Below are 17,408 nucleotides of genomic sequence, written 5' to 3'. Positions count from 1 at the left end.
TTGCTGCTAGGGTTTTGTTTTTCTCTAATAAAAGATGTGGGGTGTATGTACAAACTATAAGGTGTATATTGAGAATGTGGGGTGTGGGGGTATTATGGAAAAGGATGTGGTGTGTATTAAGATAATTTTTAAGTGAAAAAGCAAATGTGGGGTGTATTAAGTATGTGAGGTTTATTCAACAATTTGTGGGGTGTTAATATAATACGCCAATAATATTTTGTAAAGTTTTTATTCTAACTAAGATCTTAAGTTAAAATGCATTTTGGTTATTTATAAAATCAAGTAGGTCAAGATTTAATAATAAAATAATTAATAAGTGAACAAAAAATTGACCATGTCTTCAAATTTGACAGCAAAGTGGAGAATGTCAATCCATGTAGGATTTTGATATCTCCTTTAGAACTAGAAAATCATCAATTTTTTTGTCAAATGGGTCCACGTGGAATTTTTGACATCTCATTTAGAGACACTCTAAGCCTTATGCAAGTTGGTATTCTAGTCCAAAATAAACACATAAATGCCATTAGCAAAGGCCACATACTCAGTGAGTAAAAGAAATATAAATACATACAGTGGTATTCTAGTCCAAAATAAACACATAAATGCCATTAGCAATGGCCACATACTCAGTGAGTGAAAGAAATATAAATACATACATATATATATATATAGAGAGAGAGAGAGAGTAGTGATTTGTTTTGGTTAGAAGTTAAGGAGAGGAGAGAGAGAGCAGTGGGAGGAAAAATGAGGATTACCTGGATGTAAGGGAGAAAAAAAAAATAACAAAATTGTTTTGTGTGTGATTTACTATATTGCATATAACTTTTATTTTGGTTGTTTTTCTTTACATTTTGTTAATAAGGTTAAATAGTATTTTCACCATCTTTTAAACGATAAAAATGTTATATTAAATACGAAAAATTATAAAGATTTAGTGATCAGAACTCAAGTATTATCTTTTTCTAATACATATGATATTATCTACAAAGAGGGTGAGGGAGTGAACTAAGTTACAGTATATGTTAGCCATAATAACGTGATTCGAATTTACCTTTAGCGAAAATCAAATATAAAGCCTCTTACTTACAAGTGAAAAAAAAATTCTATTAGACTCTAGTATTAAGTGATAAAAAAAGAGGATGGTCCATGGAATACACCTAAAAAATTCAAAAGTTATTTAGCAAAAAGAAAACTAAATTAAAAAGAGTGGATACACCTAAAAAATCCAAAGAGTGACCTTAACAATGAGAGATTTTGTGTGTGATCGAAACATAGAGTGATATATTACGTATCACTATATAATAATATGATATGTATGTCGAAAAATTAATAATTTAAAATATAAAATTTCTCACAATTTATATAAAAATACGTGATATATCATTTTATCATATAACGTTAAGATCTGAAAAGTAGGGCAGACAAAACGCGCATGTTCCCCAATTTGGGAACCCACAAACCCACTTTAATACCACTGAAAAGACTAATTAAACCCTGTTCACCAACGCTGAAAGACTAACCAAAAAAGGCAAATCTTCTAACACCACCACGAAATGCGTCAGAGTAATTAACTACTAATCCTAGGGCAAATTCGAAACCCCATTTTCCCGCCCAGTCACACCCATCACTTCAAAAAATAAATAAAAAATGGATTTGGTGCTGTACTAACTTTATTACCTCGCTGCTCCTCCACTACCCTCCTCACTCTCTCTCACTAAATATCTCAAGCGCTTCTTCGCCTTCCCTCCTTTTGCTCTCTCCGCTTCCGGCCTCTGCCTCTGGAGCCCTCTGTCTCTCCGCGCCTCGCACTGAGAAGAAACCCTACCGCCGTACGGTTCTATTTCCTACATTTCATTTTTTTATTTCATTTTTTCAAATTTTTATTTTGATTTGGGTGAAAACTTCATTTCCACGGCTATTTCTGGAATTTGAATCCTAGGGTTTGTGTTTTCCTGATATCCTACAAATTTATTTGTCATTAGGGTTTTTTATTCGGTTTTTATGTACTTAGTGTTTGTTCTTCGCTTGTAGATTTTGAAATGGCGACGAAGAACGATCCGCCGGCAGATTCTCCGACTTCAGTACTCGAGGACGAGGTTTTCTTTCATTTATTCTGGAATGGCGTTTGTTTGTACAGTTTTTCTGTTTGGGGATTTGTAATTTGGTGGAATTTGGAGGAAAATGCTCGTAGAAAGACATGAATTGCTCGAAAAAAGGATTTTTTTTCCTGAAGAAAAATTATGCATGCTTGTGTTTGTGTGTCTCTATCTTTCATATCTTTCGAACTAAGTCTGAGTTAATACTCAATGAAATTTTAAGTTTTCGTTTGCTGTGAAATCGATGTTTGCACAGACATGCTCAATCTATTGTTTCTGTGAATTATTGTGTTTCATAGTGTTGGCAGACTTCTGGGCGACTAAGTAGATAGGTTTATTGTGCCGTTGTGTGGTTTTCGTTGGAGTTGATAAATTGGTCTAAATTTGTCTTAATTTTCTCGTGATGTTACATTTCTAGTTTCTTGACCCATATTTTTGTTGTTGATTGAATAATGTTGTTGCATTTTAATCATGTTTAAGGATGCATGTGAGACAAAGATCGACGTCAAGCTGACTGAGGTGGAGGAGAAATTGCTTGAAGAGCGGGTTAAGGAAGAGGAGTCAGAAATGGGAAAGGCACCAGAGCAGTTGCCCCACCTTAATGACACTCAGTATAACAAGTTGGATGAGCTCCTTACGCAAACTCAGCTGTACTCGCAGTTTTTGCTTGAGAAAATGGATAACATCACACTTGTACAGTCTCTTACACTTTCTTGAATGGTGAATTCCTTATTTTTACTGATCAAGTTCTAAAATGAAATGTTTTACTAGGTTGGAGCCAATCAACCGAGTGAAACTGTTGAGGAAAAGAATGTTGAGGAAAAGAAAGGTCGTGGTAGGAAAAGAAAGGCAGCTGCCAATTTTGATAATGTAAGAAATTCTATGCTTCCTTTACTTTTCTTAAATGAGATATTTCTGAGTTTGGTTTGGTAGGTCATAGTTATACATGGATTCCTATATAGGTGTAAAATCAGATTAGGTTGATATTATATTGATTAACATTGAGGTTTTTAGTAGTCTGCTTGCTCTTGCCTCCTGTACCAAGTGGATTCTTCTCTATTTGCCATGTAATAAATCTTGAGAAATCTTGGGAAAGTCTTATTCTTATAAGTTTTACTTTTCCATCCCTTCTGAAAAAGCACATCTTTATTTGATATTTCGGTATGCTCATTAAGTTCCATGTATCTTCATTATGTATTTTGTATCTTGACATCTTTACCTGTGCATTATCACTTCCCAGAGGAAGGCAAAGAAGGCAGTTGAAGCTATGCTTACAAGATCTAAAGAGGGTGTGAAAATTGAAGATGAGAACCTCACTGAAGAACAAAGAATTGAAAAAGAACAAAAGGAACTTGTGCCTCTGCTGACTGGTGGAAAATTGAAGTCTTATCAAATCAAAGGTGTAAAGTGGTTGATCTCATTATGGCAAAATGGTCTGAATGGGATCCTTGCAGATCAAATGGGACTTGGAAAAACTATCCAAACCATTGGTTTTCTTGCTCATCTAAAAGGGAATGGAATGGATGGGCCCTACTTAGTGATTGCTCCTCTTTCTACTCTTGCGAATTGGGTAAATGAAATTTCAAGGTAAATTGTTTATATACTTTTTGTTTAACTGATCTGAATTTTGTTTCATCCTATGATTTTCCAACTTTAATTCTTCATTTGACTTCTTTTTACCCCAAATAGGTTCACACCTTCAATAAATGCTATTGTCTACCATGGTGACAAGAAACAAAGGGATGAGATACGAAGGAAGCACATGCCTAGTAAAATTGGCCCTAAGTTCCCTATAATTGTTACTTCGTATGAAATTGCAATGGCTGATGCAAGAAGATGTTTAAGACATTACAGTTGGAAATATCTGGTGGTTGATGAAGTAAGTAATCTAACAAGTCCTACAGATACAGTTTCCCTTTCAAACGATATAACTATATAGCATGAATGTTGAACTTTTATGCATCTGTTTATTAAAGGGTCACAGATTGAAGAACTCAAAGTGCATGCTGCTGCGGGAATTGAAACATTTACGTGTAGACAATAAGATTCTGTTGACCGGGACACCTCTACAGAATAATTTGGCAGAGCTTTGGTCATTATTAAACTTCATTTTGCCTGATATATTCTCATCCCATGAAGAATTTGAGTCATGGTAAATATGGTTTTCTGATTAATTATTGTTTCTTCTGTTTGATGGTGTTAGCTTGCAACTTGTTCGTCTAGTGAGGTGGACATCTCCACAAGTAGTCTGGTTGACAACTTTCTGCCCCTCAGAATCTGCATGATGCAACTAAAGTTCCATTGCATATGTATAACTAGAGGAAATGAGCTTCAAGCCTACTTAAATATTAGATTTTAGAAATCCTGTGATGAAGGTTAGCTGTTTAAGAACCATGCTATATGTTGGTATATTTTGCCAGTGCCACTTAGTACGGTGTAGTTGTATTTCTCTTCACTTGTAAGTGAGAGGTCTTAGGTTCAAATCTAGTGTAAATATATTGTCATATAAATAAAAAAGATCCATGATATGTTAGGTGAGTAATTTTTGTGGAAAACTTGTGAATTTACTGTGCGGCTAGATTGTGTTAGTTTGTTGGATGAAAAAAATTACGACAGATAATGGTTCTAATATTACTTGACCCCATCAATTAGCTTAACTTCAATCATGTTGTCAGGTTTGATTTGGCAGGAAAGTGCAGTAATGAGGCAATGAAGGAAGAATTGGAAGAGAAGAGAAGGGCTCAAGTATGTGTTCTTGCAAATATTGTGGCTTAAAATCTTGCACAAATTTGAATTGGGTGATGTTTAATTGGTGTTCCATTGTCTGCAGATGGTTGCAAAACTCCATGCCATCTTGCGTCCTTTTCTTCTTCGAAGAATGAAGTCTGATGTTGAGCACATGCTTCCTAGGAAAAAGGAAATCATATTATATGCATGCATGACAGAGCATCAAAAACATTTTCAAGATCTTCTGATCAATAAGACATTGGAGAATTATTTAGTTGAGAGGGGAGACCATGGTATGATATCTGTCTTTGCTGTGAAACTTTTGGACACTAAATTCCTTGTGAGAAATCTGGGGTCTTACTTTAATGACTTTAATTAACTAAGGCAGTTAAGGAGGTGGATTATTGGTGGGGCTTGTATTTTTGCCATGGTTTTAGGATTTATGATAGACTAGCTATTTGAATCTTTCTTTTTTTCACTGCGGTAACACATTTTGTAATGGGCCTGTTTTATGGTTCTTAACCTTAATCAGGATATTGGATGAAGGTATACTATGTATACTTTGGCATGGTGTTGAAATGTGATGATTGGCTTGGTGTCTTTTACTGTATCATATTATGCTGCAATCTGTGTTATTTAACAATTCTTAAACTTGCAGTTCGCGGTATGAAAGGAAAGCTTAACAATCTGATGGTCCAACTTCGGAAGAACTGCAATCATCCTGACCTTTTGGAGTCTGCGTTTGATGGCTCATGTACTTTGCCTTGAATTGATTCAGTGTTATCATATCAAATAGGTGCTATACCAATGCTTATGCATTTTTTTTTTTTTGTCTTGACAGATTTCTACCCGCCTGTTGAACAGATTGTTGAACAGTGTGGAAAATTTAGTTTGCTGGACCGGCTGTTAAAGTACCTGTTTGCCCGCAAACACAAGGTATGCCTACCAATTATTTTTGGATTTGTTTTTGTTTGTTACTGGGTTGCTAATATCTTGAATTTGTATTCAGGTTCTTATCTTCTCTCAGTGGACTAAGATTTTGGATATTATGGACTACTATTTTAGTGAGAAAGGATTAGAAGTTTGTAGAATTGACGGCAGTGTGAGGCTTGAAGATCGGAGAAATCAGGTCTGTGGTTGGTTTGAATCAGAACTCTTAATTTTTCGTTTGAAATTTTCGAAGTTTAGTAGTTGATGTATGTGATCTCTTTCTTTGGCCACATTAAAACTAGACTTATTTTTCCACAATGTAGCAACCCTTGTTTTCTCAGACTTCTGCAATGTAACATAATGGTTCAATCAAAGCATAACTGCCAAAATAAATGTGGTTATGCCATCAGAATATATTTCTTGGCAGCTAAAACCTTAAGTTCGTGCCATAGATTAGTGTTCTCACGGTACATAGATTTGGGAGTTTATTTTCTCATTGCCCAACTTGTTTACATACTCAAATTTGGTTTTCCCCTCCTTTTGGGTTCAGCGCTTACTTTTGAACAACTATAGTTTAATTATAACTATTCTATTCCTGAAAGCAGATTGCAGCGTTCAATGACATGGACAGCAATTATAGAATCTTTCTTCTAAGCACCAGAGCTGGTGGACTGGGTATCAACCTTACTGCAGCTGATACTTGTATACTGTACGACAGTGATTGGGTATACACTCTCTCTGTTTAATTCTTTCTTCGATTCTTCTGCTGCAATTAAAGATCCATGAATGATTGATTTCATTTCATATATTGCTTGTGCATACCAGAACCCTCAAATGGATTTGCAAGCCATGGATAGATGTCACAGAATTGGTCAAACGAAGCCTGTTCATGTTTACAGGTTGGCAACAGCACAATCTGTCGAGGTAAGCTGGTGTTGCTTGCAGCTTTTTATATGTAACTGGGTATATTTTATTGTCATTGTAAAAAATTTCGGAGAAAATGTTGATTAACAGGGTCGGATTCTGAAAAGAGCTTTTAGCAAGTTGAAGCTTGAACATGTGGTGATTGGGAAAGGGCAGTTCCATCAAGATAAAGCGAAGAGTAGTACTGATTTCCTGGAGGTTAGTTGCCCTTTGTTTGTTATGCTGAACTGAATTAGAAAATCAATTTACGGAGTCTGATGCTGTTGATGCATGAATTATCCAAGCTCTTTCTTTTTATCTCAATCATAATTTCGTAAGTCTTCAATGGTCCGAGCTGAAATCAGTCAGGTTAATCAGGATCTCGCTAATTTTGGTGTTGTGCTAAATTTGGTTCAGGAAGAGGATCTTATAGCATTGCTCCGAGAGGAAGAATCTGCTGAAGACAAGATGATACAGACGGTTATCAGTGACGAAGATTTGGAGAGGGTGTTGGATCGCAGTGATCTAATGGGCAGTCCTGCTGATCATGAAGAAGAGAAGGCCAATGGTGTTGCCGATGTGCTTCCCCTCAAAGGCCCGGGTTGGGAGGTGGTGCTACCTACTGCAGGTGGAGGCATGCTCTCCACCCTCACTAGTTAAATTTTAACAGCATTCGGATGTTGAACTTGGTAGGGTTAGTCGGTTTATTGAAGTCCGATGACTTTGAATGTTTTTGAGTTAAGGGTAATGTGTATCGAAAAGCTAACCCCCGATGAACCGAAATGGAAGGGCTCGATCATTTTGTATATGCTCGAATCGAGCTCTATCGTTGCATTGGAATATCCGAGTTACGTTCCAAGACACTTGTTGAAGTGTAATTTTAATGAAAAACACAGCCTATTTCATGTTATTAGGAGTTTAACTCGAATGAATGTTATTTTTCTTTGATTTTGTTTTGTTAATAAATGAATGTGTAATATTGTTCGCTCATAGTCAACTGTTTGATCCATTAACGCCGTCGCTTTACTCAAAAGATGAATATGCAATGCTATAAATCAAAATATATCAAGGAAAATTGGCTAAAATCTTAGAATCCGATTCTTCTTTGTGAGAATTTCGAGAATCAGTCGTATGGTTATTGAACACAAACAGTATTTACCAAAAATTGATTGTATGATATACGATGAACAGATGAATCCTTACTAAAAAGATTCGAACAGATGAATCCTTACTAAAAAGATCCGAAGAGGATCCCGTTGGAAAATCCCATGTTTGTTAATTTCAATTCCCCATACTTCAAATCTTAAACGTTTTTTTTATCAATGAAAAATATTTGGCAAAAAAGTTCCATTGCCGGGAATCGAACCCGGGTCTCCTGGGTGAAAGCCAGATATCCTAACCGCTGGACGACAATGGATAATTGTGTTAATGACTGAACTGTTTTACATAATAAATGCATAAGCTAACCCTCCCGGCAACTGAACTTTTTTCTCAATTTTCATTTTTTTTAAATAATAAAATTTAACATAAATCCTCTCATCCCTGAACCGGGAAAATCGAACAACAGTCCAGAACCGGTCTAACTCGTTGAGTAACTCGGAGAGCAGCAGATCCAGTACAAACCTCTTGGTACCTCTCTATACTATTATCCCCACCTCTTCTATTTATTTAATTTCTCAGAAGAAAAGATTACATTTTTTTTTGCACAATCTGAAACTGGTTAATTACTGGTTGGCTTGTTATATGCTGAAACATGTTCGGGGTTTAAAATTTGGTGGATTTTTAGTTGGGTGTTTAGGTTTCTGAGAATCCCATGTTCCTGAAACTTGAAAACGTTGTTTAGTTGCCATTATCTTTGTCTTGGTGGAATACTCAGGTGTTTTACCAAATGCAATTGCTGGAGAAAAAGCTTTGGCCCAACACTGAAAGGGGTCGACCACCACCATGCGTATTTGTTGCTGTTTAAAAAGGGAGATAAAGAGTTGACAATGACTTGGAAATGATCCATGTCTTTCGAGATAATGCCTGGTGGAATCATGGGATTTTGAGGTTGCCTTTTTTGAGTTGCACTACCTTGTCTTTATTTGGTGTGTGAGGGTCATGGAATCATGGAACTGGCACGCATAATTTGGTTTCCAGTTTACAACTCCACTGTTTCCACAATGTTTGAGCAGTAACAATTAGTTAATAAAGTCGTAGATTTATCCGGTTATATTCCTCCCCCCCCCCCCGCCCTTTTCCTACCTAATGTATTTCATGAGTACCTTTTGTTGTTTTATCTGCATGGTTCAAAATTTTATCGTTTCTCCGGTGCCTTTGGTGCGTTAAACGTCTCAAAATTATATCACTATGATGCAGGACTGATGCTGCGGTGGCTATCTTTTCGGCCTTAGTTTTCCCTGTACTCTTTCAGGAAAAATCTTGAGTAGTTACGTAGTTTTATGCTTTGGCATCTCTCCTTGTAACATCGGCAGGCTGTGGCCACGAAAAGGGAAACAAGAATTTTGTTAACATTGTGTATGTAAACATGTATTAACAGCCCATTTAATTTGTGCTTAAAAGACTCATTGCTCACATTTGATCCATTGGGATATTAGTTGATGTTACTGAAGCCTTAAGTGGTAGTCTTGGTCCACAAGCTCTTGGATTACTCTTTCTGGAATAAATGATTACGTTTTGTATCAAGCCTTACAACTCGTACATATTGAATGATACATTGTTTCATGATACCGCATGAGTTTTTTTGTTGTCAGATATTATTGTGGGATGAGACGTTTATGTCTGTATTTTTCCCCATGCAGCTCAGCATGTTAATCTGCATAACTTCCGTATCCCTGAAGTAAGAAGATCAAGTTGCTCCACTAATTCTACAGTTCTACCTTGGGTTATTAGCATGAGGAGAAAAGTTGAATTTGGTAACATAAATTAATTACTTTTCGAAAGGTGCCTTATTTAGAAAGTAAATCGGTAACAACTTTAGATGTTGCCTGCATTCGTACTATGATTTATCAAATCCATGTTTAGCCTTTTATTATAACTTTGTTTCTCGGGGAATAATATTCAATTATCATAACAGGTGCAGCTTTAGAACTATTTTAGGCTCTTTCGCGTTGCCTTTGTGAAGACACAGACTAGAAAGAAAAAGAAAAAACATAAAAAAACAGAAAGTCTGATTTATATTTCTTCTAATATGTCAAAATTTTAGTTTGTTTATCATTTTGAATTGTTAATTTAAATTACATATCTGAATTCTTTAACGCCAGAAAAGACATAGATTGCACTGTTGTACCGAGATCTGCACATCATAGGATAATGTCAGTTTTATGTTATCTCTGTAATTGCATCCAATTAACTCAACTTCTGAATTGATGCTCTATTGATTTCTAATATGAGTTTTTCTTTTAATGTAACCCCTACGCGAACGCATTTTTTGCTTGTATCTCATTTTGCTTGCATCTAATTTTGCTTGCAAAGAGGTCGCACTTGGTGCGATGGCAAGTGCCTTCGCCCATGAGTTTTCTTGGTCCCCCACCTACAGGACTGCATTGTTCTTTTTCCTTCAAACGTGGCCCAAGGTCTAGTATGATGAACTAGGGAAGAAGAAAAGGAAGAAATAGAACGAAAACCGAGTGCTGTCAGTGGCGTACAAAAGACATAATTGCTTTAAAGTAATAAGTAAATGGCCCCAAGCATGCCAAAGTTATGCAGGATTTCTTTTATCTCAGAAGATGATGAGTAAGAACTGTGCAACAAATTATTGTTGTTGAATACTGCTTTTGTTTCTTGTTGTCACAGTTGAAGTTCATATCATTTATTGCTTTAGTGTGCCCTTGGATAGAATAGATTGTTCCATGAAGCTCTATTCGATTATATCATTCTAATTCTCGAACGAGATTATACGTATATAGCCTGTTTGCTTTTAGCAGTTGGTGCCATTTGGAGTCTGCAATTACCCTAACCCTAAAACCCAAAGGTAAGGATGATGATGAGGTTGCCCACTTAACCAAAAAAAGGAGAAGATTTTTATTATATGACCCGAAATGGTGTATTCTGGGTGGGAAAGAGGTGGAAGTAGTGGCAAGAAACTTTATGGAACATATTAGTCATATCAAGCACTGTTTTTCCACTAAAGTATGTTCTTCGTCTGCATTTCTTCTAATCGATTGGAACATTTTAGTTGTATTCAAATATAGAAAACCCTAGAAACCGTCATTGCTAAAAACTTCGAACCATTTGTGATGATCCGTCTGTTACAGTAGTGTTCAATTAGTTCATAGAGTCCATTGAAATTTCCCTTTCTAGGCACCTGGACTTTTTGCAGGGGTTTAGCTCAACTTAGACCAAAACATGAGTCATCTGCTGTATGTTAAAGACCAAACGAATGATGTGGATTTTGTATGTTTCAGAGGAAACACAAACAATGCAAAATTCAGGTTATGGATTATGATAGATGATTCATCCAGAACAAGATAACGCTATTTTATAAAACACCTGCACTCTTTAGTCTAATGCTCTAATACTATTAGGTCTAGTTGTCATGAGATTATTAGCCTAACCACGTATTTAGCTGATAAGAAAGTGCAAATACTCGGTTAAATTTCACCAAAGGCCGAAATTTTCGGCCAATTAATGATTCTCTTCCCACTAAGTCTAAATTAATATACATCTTTGTTGTATCTTTAGCTTATACTGGCCTAAGAATGCCATCATAGAAAACCCTTTGATTAATTGTTGTATTAAATAATGATTATGCATGATAAATTAAAAAATTATGGTGCTAATGTGTTGATGCATTCATTCATTCACTTTATCTATGTGCATGAATCCTGACCATCAAAGTATTGAGGGGACCATGTGTTGCTGCTTAGCAGAAAGGGAAAGTTCACCCCTTCTTTTCTTTCTTTTGTGCTGGAATGTTGATGTTCTGAGTTGCTTTTATTGATGGTTTTACAAATTTTTAATTCACAGAATTGATAACCACACACCGATTTTCTCCCTCGATGCTCATGTTTGATTTTGCTTCTTGTTTCTGTTAGATTTATTCAATCCGATGAGTCCATGTAATCTCCTTTTTAACTTTTTTGACTTTTTTGGCACTATGTTTTGCTTTGCAGAGGTAGGCCTATGTTGCCTTGATTATCTGTTGCTTAAAGCCTCCCCCCGTGTGGCACATCTATATGAACTTTGGTTCTTCTCCAATACATTTCCAGAACCCTGTTTCTGCAACTTTTGTTCTGTCAGTGCTTAGAAAACGAAATCATTGGAACACTTTGGATCCTTCAATCTTTATCTTTTTGTTTTTCCTATTTTTTCTTATATGGTACATACTACTTAGGGCTGGTTTGGTATTGCTGTGTTTTGAAAAAAAGCTGCTGTGAGAATAAGCGGCTGTGCTGTGAGAATAAGCGGCTGTGAAATAAAGCCAGTAGAGTGTTTGGTAAACTTTTTTGTGAAAGTGCTTTTGGAAAAAAAATCAGGATGATAGTGTGTCTTTTCATTAAAGGAGCACTGTAGCTCCGTGTGCTTTGAAAAAACTGGCTTTTTTTCAAAGCAGCAAATAGCAGCTTCAGCTTTTCCTTTGATTTTCAGCTTATTCTCACAGCAGCTTCCAAAATAAGCCATTTTTTTTCAGTTTACCAAACACAAAAATGACCCTCAGCTTTTTTTCACAGTGGCTTTTTTTAAAATCACCTCAATCCCAAACGGGACCTTAGTGGTCCGAAAATCAATAGTTTAAGTCTTGCATATGAATTGTAAACCGTACTATTGAGTGAGACGTAGTATTGTAGCCAGACCCCAATAGAAGTGGGCTCTTAGTATTATGTATTGATTATGGTAACATTGTTTCTTTTCTTTTTGTTCTTTGGTCGAGCGGATGGATTTGAACTTGGGATCTCTTCAAACTTTGAGAAGAGAGAAATTTCTATACAATTCATTGTAAATGATAAAATTCCAACTCAAGATTTTCCCATGTTTATAAGATGTAGGAAAATGTTCCTGTCTTTACATAAGATAAAAACTTGGGTCAAGATTTTCCCATGTTTGTTAGGATCATGTTCAATATAGTAGAAATTCCAAAAGGCAACCTTACCTTTTCAAAACCCTTGAAGCAAACTTTCCCTTGTTTTTAACCTAATTCAATATGGTTCTAGTTTGCCTCGTTTGAGATAGTCTGATCAGGACAAATCTTACATCGTCTAGAGTTTCAATAAGAGATGTCCTACCAATAATGTGGTCGGAAACTCAGTACAAGTTTTTCTCCTCGTGAAGATGCTCTAACAAGCGTAGTTAGTGTTTCGTATAATACAACAAGTGGAATGGATGATGCTGCATGTTAAAACGAGAAAGACATAATGGCAATCATTAGTGAAGCAAGAGCAAATGGTCAGCCATGCAAATTCAAAATTGTTATCTCAAATGTGGTCCTGCAACGCAGAGAGCCCTATTTATATGATTGATCAAGCAATGGTAGGAAAAAAGACTAGTAAAGCAAACATCATTTTGTTCTTTTTTTTTTTTTGGACGTAAAAATTTCCAACCACATTTAAATTGCACAGAAAATTAACAAAGCTATGAGCATAATATTAATAGGTAAATTTACATTGTTGGTCCTTGTAATTTGAGAAATTTTTCATTTTAGTCCTTATGATGATGCATAAAATTGGATCAACAAAATAGCAAGTAAAGTCCATCCAAAAGTACAAGTAGTGATGAAAATGTAATCTGAAATGGTACTTGTGTGATACTAATCAACTACTCTCCGATAATATAGTCACGCATTTACAAAGATTGTACACAAAGGAATGTTGACGTCATTTACAAGCATTGTAAGAAAGGAGTATGGACCAGACTTCGTGGATGAATTATTAACCTTCTCTTCTGCCTGGTTGGCTAAGCATGGTCGTCTATGTTCCATATATTATAAACTTTCAACACAATAGGAATTTTAGGGTTTAGGAATATTCACACACAGTCATTACACTTCAAATGTCAAGTTAGTTGTGTACGATATATGCACACACATGTCAAATTTTCCGTCTTCACTTATAACGGGCTAAGTAACTGGTTACCAAGATTGCCCCAATAGACTGGAAGATGATCCGGTCCGGATCTCTCCCATCAAAGGTCTAGGATCAAGTGATCTTGGTCGTTAAAATTTGATCCAACGGCTACAATTATTATAACTTTAGAGGGGTTCTCTGTTTGTAACCATTTGATCAAATTTCAACGATCCAGATCATTTGATCTTGAGCCTTTGATGGGAGAGATCCGAACCGGATCCTCTTCCCAATAGACCAACTACAATTACATGGCTAAAATGGCCAAAATCCAAGGTTCCAAACTAAGTGGAAAATTACTCAAACTACCTAAACCAAAAGTGCAATTTGGAGAAAGAAAATGAACTAGTCAGTTGAGTCAAAGTTGGTCGAAAGTAGAGTATAAAGTGGGATAATTTGGGTGACTGGGTCCTCAGCTGAGCTGTGCAGGTTCTTGGAGCATCGTGCGGCCACGTTTGTAAGGCGAACCCGCTCGTGAGCAATGATTGATTGAACTAGTAACTATCCTTGGTTTGCACAATCATCATCATCTTTTTTCATGGGCTCACCTCAGTCAGCAGTCAGCAGTCACCACTCACCTGTGGACCTCCCCTCTCCCTGCTATCTGCACCTCTTCTGCCCTTATAGCAACACTTAACATGCATCAATTTCGAAACAGCGACTTGAATGGAATGGTTACCAATACAATAACGTTTAACGTTGATAACAGGTTATTCGAATGTATTTAAATAGGTATTATGTTTATACATGGATCCCTACATCATTAAATTCCATTTAAGATTAGGAATAAGACGTAAATAGACAAGCTTTTTACATATCTCTCTTATTTGGGATAAGACCCTATTCACCTCACTCCTTTGGGCTCCTATTGAATTGAGAAACCCTTTGATTGTCCATCTTTTTTGATATAATAATGTATTAGTTTTTTTTCCACGTTTTTAGTCTTATATTAATGGAAGAAAAGATCATGTATAAGTTTATAAGTAATTAATTATTAATCTACTTTTTATATTGTCAATCATTTTATGGTAAAACTTTATTTATTTTTGTATTATAAGTACAATACACCATTACGACAAGATAACTGCGACATATAAATAATTATTCAATTTAAGATTCTTCCACAATGCATTGAAACATGTTATCTATCGCGGTCTTAACCAGCTGCTTTCTTAAGTCATTTAGCTAAACAAAAAGAACAAGAATTCCAACCCACAATTTTCTGATGCATAATATATACCGAGCATAATACTCCAACTTTTCTGATTCGAATTGTAAAACTAATATTGATTTCTGTACTTGGAAACTTTGGATTTGACTCCGCACCAGCTTTTTCTTCATCTTCTGATATCTGCAACACGAAAATACAAAAACTTCATTTCGTACAACAAAACTCTTTTGACTCTGCATAAAAAGATAAATTAAAAACCTTATCTTAATCAAACATGTCTTTGGAAGTTTCTGCTTGTTTTGGTCAACAATATATACAGCCAAATTAAGCTTCCAACTTCCAACAAGGACGTGTTTCTTTGTTTCAGTCTCTTTCCTCCATTTGGCTCTACTCAATCTTGATGATCCACTCGTGATACCGGAAAGGACTTGCATGCAGTCGAAAACCATACTTCTATCGTGGTGTTCTGAGCAAATAGCAGTGCTGTATTATGTATAAAGTTATGTTTGTCACATAATCTGAATAACACGCAACTCTAAATGTGAAAGATGTATAACCATACTTCTATCGTGGTGTTCTGAGCAAATAGCAGTGTATGTATAAAGTTATGTTTGTTACATAATCTGAATAACACGTAACTCTAAATGTGAAAGATGTATTGAATGAGGATCTTTTTCAGATTCTCTTTGTGAGGATTCCGAGGATTTTTAAATTGTATCTGTTCATTATACATCTTACGATCAGAAATCCTTTTAGATATTTTAATTTTAAATTAAATATAAATAGTATCTGATAAAAACTGATCGCACAATATACAATAAATGGACACGATTTTAGAATCCTCAGAATCCTCACATAGAGAATCCTGCTGGAGATGTATCATACAATGGATTTACATGAAATTATTTTTACTCAAATTAAGCAGCAATCAAACAAATTCGATCACCGACAAGTCGAAGAAATGCCTAGTTGACAAGTCTTTGATATTACTCTACAATTTCATGTAATCACTCTTAACAGGCCTCTAGTTGTTGACATATATCGGCATAAGCCTTTAACAAATATTTCAAACATTAACATGTTCCTACTAGGTGTCTGACGAAAGAGTAATGTTATTCATACCATGTTTTTGTACCATATTTTCATACCATCTTAGACGACATATGATGTTGACAATCACATCATTTAAATTAATCAAAATTTTAAATTTAATTAATATTATTTAATAAATCAATAATTAAAAATAATGATAAATTAAATAATGATTGTGATATACAAGGAGTTTTTCCTTCCAACCGGTGGGTGTTGCAAATTTTTCATTGGGCATAAAACCATGAATTTGGTGGATTTTGCAAGTTTTTCAACAGGGATTCAAATCAAAGAACAAAGCATGCAGAACAAGTATGGTCTAAAATATCCATAATATCCCGATATTTCCATCGAAATTTCCGTGTTTTTGGAGTACCGATATTTTTTTGAACTACCGATATTTCCGATATCATCGATATTTTAGACCTTGCTAAGTCACTCATGTATCTTACCATCCAATGTATAAAGTGTAAAATATTGTACTAATTCATTATATATAAATGATTATGATGTGTTTAAACTTCTTTCATTAATTACTACATATTTTCTACACTCACAATGTTTGCCAGCTCGCTATATAATCAACTTAAATCAATTATATCTATCATGCAATGCATTTCCTTCCAATTTTTTGTGATAAACTAATAGATAATTGACTAAATAAACATCCTGCAAAGTTTCAATGAAAATTTCCAAGTTTTTCTTACAATTTCCGTGGTTTTTATTTAATTTTTATTGATATCGATAATATCCCGATATTTCCATCGAAATTTTCGTGTTTTTGGACTACCGATATTTCTGATATCATTGATATTTTATAACAAGCACACTGAATCATGAAACTTTGTAAACCCATATCTCATTGGGTATAGAAACGCATGAGATTTGGTAGGTTCTGCAAATTTTTCAACAGGGATTCAAATGAGAGAACACAATTGTAAAAAATAGCACACCAAATGATGAAAATTCTCAAAACCCAGCTTTCATTGTGCATAGAAAGCCGTGAAAATTGGTGGGTGATAGCCGCCATTGGAGCAAACTTCTTGGTCGAAAGGGTGAATACTTGATTGGGAGAGCGAAGAACCACTGGGTTTTGTGGTTTCTTTTGAAAATTTGAGTAGTTTGAGTAGAAATTTCTTTGTCCCACATTGACCATTTCCAAAAGATTTTATCACTTTATAAGGCTTTGTCATTTATAGAAAGTGATTGGAGTAATAGACCTGGAGACTAAAATTGGGCTCACCTTTGGGGTTGGGCTTTGGGGTGTACTAATTAATTGGTAATTAATATATATAATTAATTATAATTAATATTTATTTAATTGTCAAAACTTGGGCCTTGGAGCTCTTGGGCTCTAATAATTAAATTAATTAATTATTTTTAATTTCGAATTTAAATGAATTAATTAATTATTTTTACCAACAGACTCATCTT

At 35.2% G+C, this 17,408-nt stretch overlaps 1 protein-coding gene, 1 long non-coding RNA gene and 1 other non-coding gene across 3 annotated transcripts; 2 read left to right on the top strand and 1 right to left on the bottom strand.

Annotated features, from left to right (window-relative positions):
* Window positions 1–1,664: 1,664 nt before the first annotated feature.
* LOC103401564 (ATP-dependent DNA helicase DDM1-like) lies at window positions 1,665–7,566 on the top strand. Its single transcript, XM_008340284.4, has 16 exons — window positions 1,665–1,829; window positions 2,032–2,096; window positions 2,577–2,789; window positions 2,868–2,966; window positions 3,337–3,683; window positions 3,786–3,975; window positions 4,073–4,248; window positions 4,772–4,841; window positions 4,927–5,116; window positions 5,482–5,577; window positions 5,665–5,759; window positions 5,833–5,952; window positions 6,359–6,478; window positions 6,579–6,677; window positions 6,768–6,875; window positions 7,074–7,566. The coding sequence occupies exons 2-16, from the start codon at window positions 2,040–2,042 to the stop codon at window positions 7,314–7,316; spliced, it is 2,223 nt and encodes a 740-aa protein (XP_008338506.1). The 5' UTR covers window positions 1,665–1,829; window positions 2,032–2,039; the 3' UTR covers window positions 7,317–7,566.
* A 435-nt stretch (window positions 7,567–8,001) lies between these two features.
* TRNAE-UUC (transfer RNA glutamic acid (anticodon UUC)) lies at window positions 8,002–8,073 on the bottom strand. The gene has a single exon. It is a non-coding gene; the product is annotated as a tRNA-Glu (tRNA).
* Window positions 8,074–8,197: 124 nt separating this feature from the next.
* Window positions 8,198–11,992, top strand: LOC108175139 (uncharacterized). Its single transcript, XR_003767856.2, has 4 exons — window positions 8,198–8,285; window positions 8,533–8,705; window positions 9,458–10,391; window positions 11,771–11,992. It is a non-coding gene; the product is annotated as an uncharacterized lncRNA (long non-coding RNA).
* Window positions 11,993–17,408: the final 5,416 nt, after the last annotated feature.

Source organism: Malus domestica, chromosome 02, assembly GCF_042453785.1.
Source record: "Malus domestica chromosome 02, GDT2T_hap1".
NCBI lineage: Eukaryota > Viridiplantae > Streptophyta > Magnoliopsida > Rosales > Rosaceae > Malus > Malus domestica.
Note: the sequence above shows the minus strand (reverse complement) of the source record. Positions and strands in the feature narration are given on the sequence as shown.